The sequence below is a fragment of the Arctopsyche grandis genome, chromosome 8, assembly GCF_051622035.1.
Source record: "Arctopsyche grandis isolate Sample6627 chromosome 8, ASM5162203v2, whole genome shotgun sequence".
Taxonomy (NCBI): Eukaryota; Metazoa; Arthropoda; class Insecta; order Trichoptera; family Hydropsychidae; genus Arctopsyche; species Arctopsyche grandis.
In genome coordinates, this window is record NC_135362.1 from 18,969,144 (window position 1) to 18,971,859 (window position 2,716).

The 2,716-nt window shown below is 33.0% G+C and overlaps 1 protein-coding gene across 1 annotated transcript; it reads left to right on the forward strand.

Annotated features, from left to right (window-relative positions):
• Window positions 1-648: 648 nt before the first annotated feature.
• Window positions 649-1,642, forward strand: LOC143915736 (uncharacterized). The gene has a single exon (XM_077436499.1). The coding sequence runs from the start codon at window positions 655-657 to the stop codon at window positions 1,546-1,548; it is 894 nt and encodes a 297-aa protein (XP_077292625.1). The 5' UTR covers window positions 649-654; the 3' UTR covers window positions 1,549-1,642.
• The last annotated feature ends 1,074 nt before the right edge of the window (window positions 1,643-2,716 follow it).

Consider the following 2,716-nt stretch of genomic DNA (forward strand, 5'->3'; position numbering starts at 1 on the left):
TTTTTGTTATTTTATATAACGAGACAGGGAACCCTGTGTGCGTTTAGTTAGAAAAGTTATGTAATATATTCATAAACTCCACCCATCAATTTATAATAGTTGAATTATTGCCCATTAACAGTGCGGTAATATTTATTACTTCAGTTTAATATATCGTTACGATATTTGATTTGATCTATAATAATTATTATTACTATCAGAGAAATACTTTATGTGCCATTAGCATTTTACATATTAGAATATTAGAATATCTTTAAATAGTGTTCAGTATACATATGTATATTTAAAGTATTATAAATATTGTATGTAATACATATGTACATATTGATTTTTTTTAATTCGATGTTAGAATGAATATTTAATATTTACATAGTGGCATAATAATTTTTTACATTCTAGAAAAAAAATAGATTTTATCTTGCACTAGTAATTTTATACAGGATAGAAATCAGTAAGAGAAATTTAATACAAAAAGAAAGTTATTACATTTTTTATACAACTTTTTTCTCATAAGGTTTTGTGTGGTCAATCGAAATACCAAATTCAAACTGCTTCAGTCCTGCTGCTTGAGCAATTTGTTTAGAAGTATTTATTTTTCAGTAAAATTTACACGTTTTTCATAAATTTTATTATCGATTTCAGATCGCACCATTGATGTTGGTATTGTGTGCCGTTGCACATGCATACCCATCTGAACATCTTCAGCATATACCTGTTCCAGACTACCACCCCAAACTCCAGCTATTGGGTCAACATGTTGACTTACCTCATGTTCCTACAAAAATTATTCGCATTACTAAAACAGTAGCCATCAAAGTACCAGTCCCTTACCCGGTGAAAATCCCCCATAACGTTCCGTATCCAGTGCACGTGAACAAACCGTACCCAGTTCCCGTGCCACAGATCGTCAAAGTTCCTCAACCCATCCCCGTTCCGGTCCCATCTTCGGGTCATCACCACGAATCTGGTTTGGGCGAAGGCGGTCATGGCTCCAGCTCAGGTCATTACCAGGGTCATTTTGATGGTGGAGAGCAACACCACGGCTTGTCTTCGAACGGCATTGGTGCCAGCGGTTATGCAAACCAATTCGACCACGGCTATGGAGGTGCCGAGTCTCAACAGGTATCCAGTCCTCTGATTTACCAACAACAACATCAACAATCTGGAGCAACCTCATACCAATCGCATCAGATTCCCTCTTACCACAGTGCATCACCCCTGTCTTATACTGTAAATCACACCCCTTACCATAATGGTGGACAAGATTCTTACCAAAATGGTGGACAAGAGTCGTACCACAATGGTGGACAAGATTCTTACCAATCTGGAGGCCAAGATTCTTACCAAGTTGGTGGGCAAGACTCTTACCATTTAGGCGGTCAAGATTCTTATCAATTGAAGGCTGATGCCTCTGAGTACCAGCAAGTTGCTAGTCCATCGTCGCACCATGTCAGCAGTCCATCTTACCAGCAGGACTCGCACATGTACCAAGTCGAAGCGCCTGGACAATCCACTCAAGTCTACGCTTACAAAACAAATAGATATTAATTTAATTTGAAAAACAATTGTTGCTTTATATACATTTTTGTTGGTACATTTATAAGTTGTAGTTTATGAATTTTTTTTACGAATAAATTGTTTTTTTACTTATTTATGTTTCATTTGCATTTTAAGGCATACACGTCAGTCAAATTATGTATATATGTATGTCTGCATCAGAAGATATTAAAAATAACCTACTTAAGAATGTATTTCTGAGTTATTTTTTCTTTTGTAAACTAGATTTTAATAAGCGGTCATAACGAGAGTAGCATATATTTTGTGTCGAAAATACGCTGAAATTATTTATAACATGCGAGAATAATAAAAATATACATTATGTACATATAAATTTGAAAGTTATTCGACTGCGACAAAGTGATAGTATCTTTTTAAAATACACAGAAATGCGCAACATACAAAATAAACAATTACACAGTTCTTTCACTGGAATGATTCTAAGTTAGCCCTTTCGCTAACCGAACAAAAATATCGATCGTTACAAAATATGTACACATTTTGAATTTAAGCATAAATTCGTTTTATTATTATTAATACTAAGTGATATTTCATGTTCATTTAAGTAGATTTAATTTTTTTAATTGACAAAATTAGTGTCAAGTATGAAGTGTCTGGAATGAGTCAATATATCATGTTAAAAATACCTGATTTACACGAAGATATAAAATCTTCATACCGTATGTAGAAATAAAAGTTAAAAAACTTTTGTATATGCATTTCTGAGTGCACATTCGTATGCATAATATAAATTAAATCATTACGAAATTTTAATATGGAGATAGTGTAGATATCAAAGCTTTGCATATTTTTTACGTTATATTATGTGTCATTTAAGACTTAAGAAATTGCAATGATTATTATTACTAAACGGGTTTAACAACAATTCTTATCTGTCTTTTTAACTGTCTCAACTTTTGAAATGTTGTGCATCGTAAAAAAATAACCGGAGTCTGGAGTAGACACCGGTTATTTTTTTATAATTTTCGATCGACGCATTTGATACATTTTTCCACGAATAAGAGAGTTCTTGTAAACCTTGAAAAATATTCTATAAGCAGTTTCGATAATTCTGGATCACTTTTAACGGCAACTATTCATTTGCAACAAGCTCGTGCTCATAAAATACTCAAATTGAACTTTTTTAGTCTTCTTTAAC

Excerpts from the sequence above, each read along its gene's own strand:
- LOC143915736 (XM_077436499.1), top strand. The coding sequence starts at position 655 with ATGTTGGTATTGTGTGCCGTTGCACATGCATACCCATCTGAACATCTT.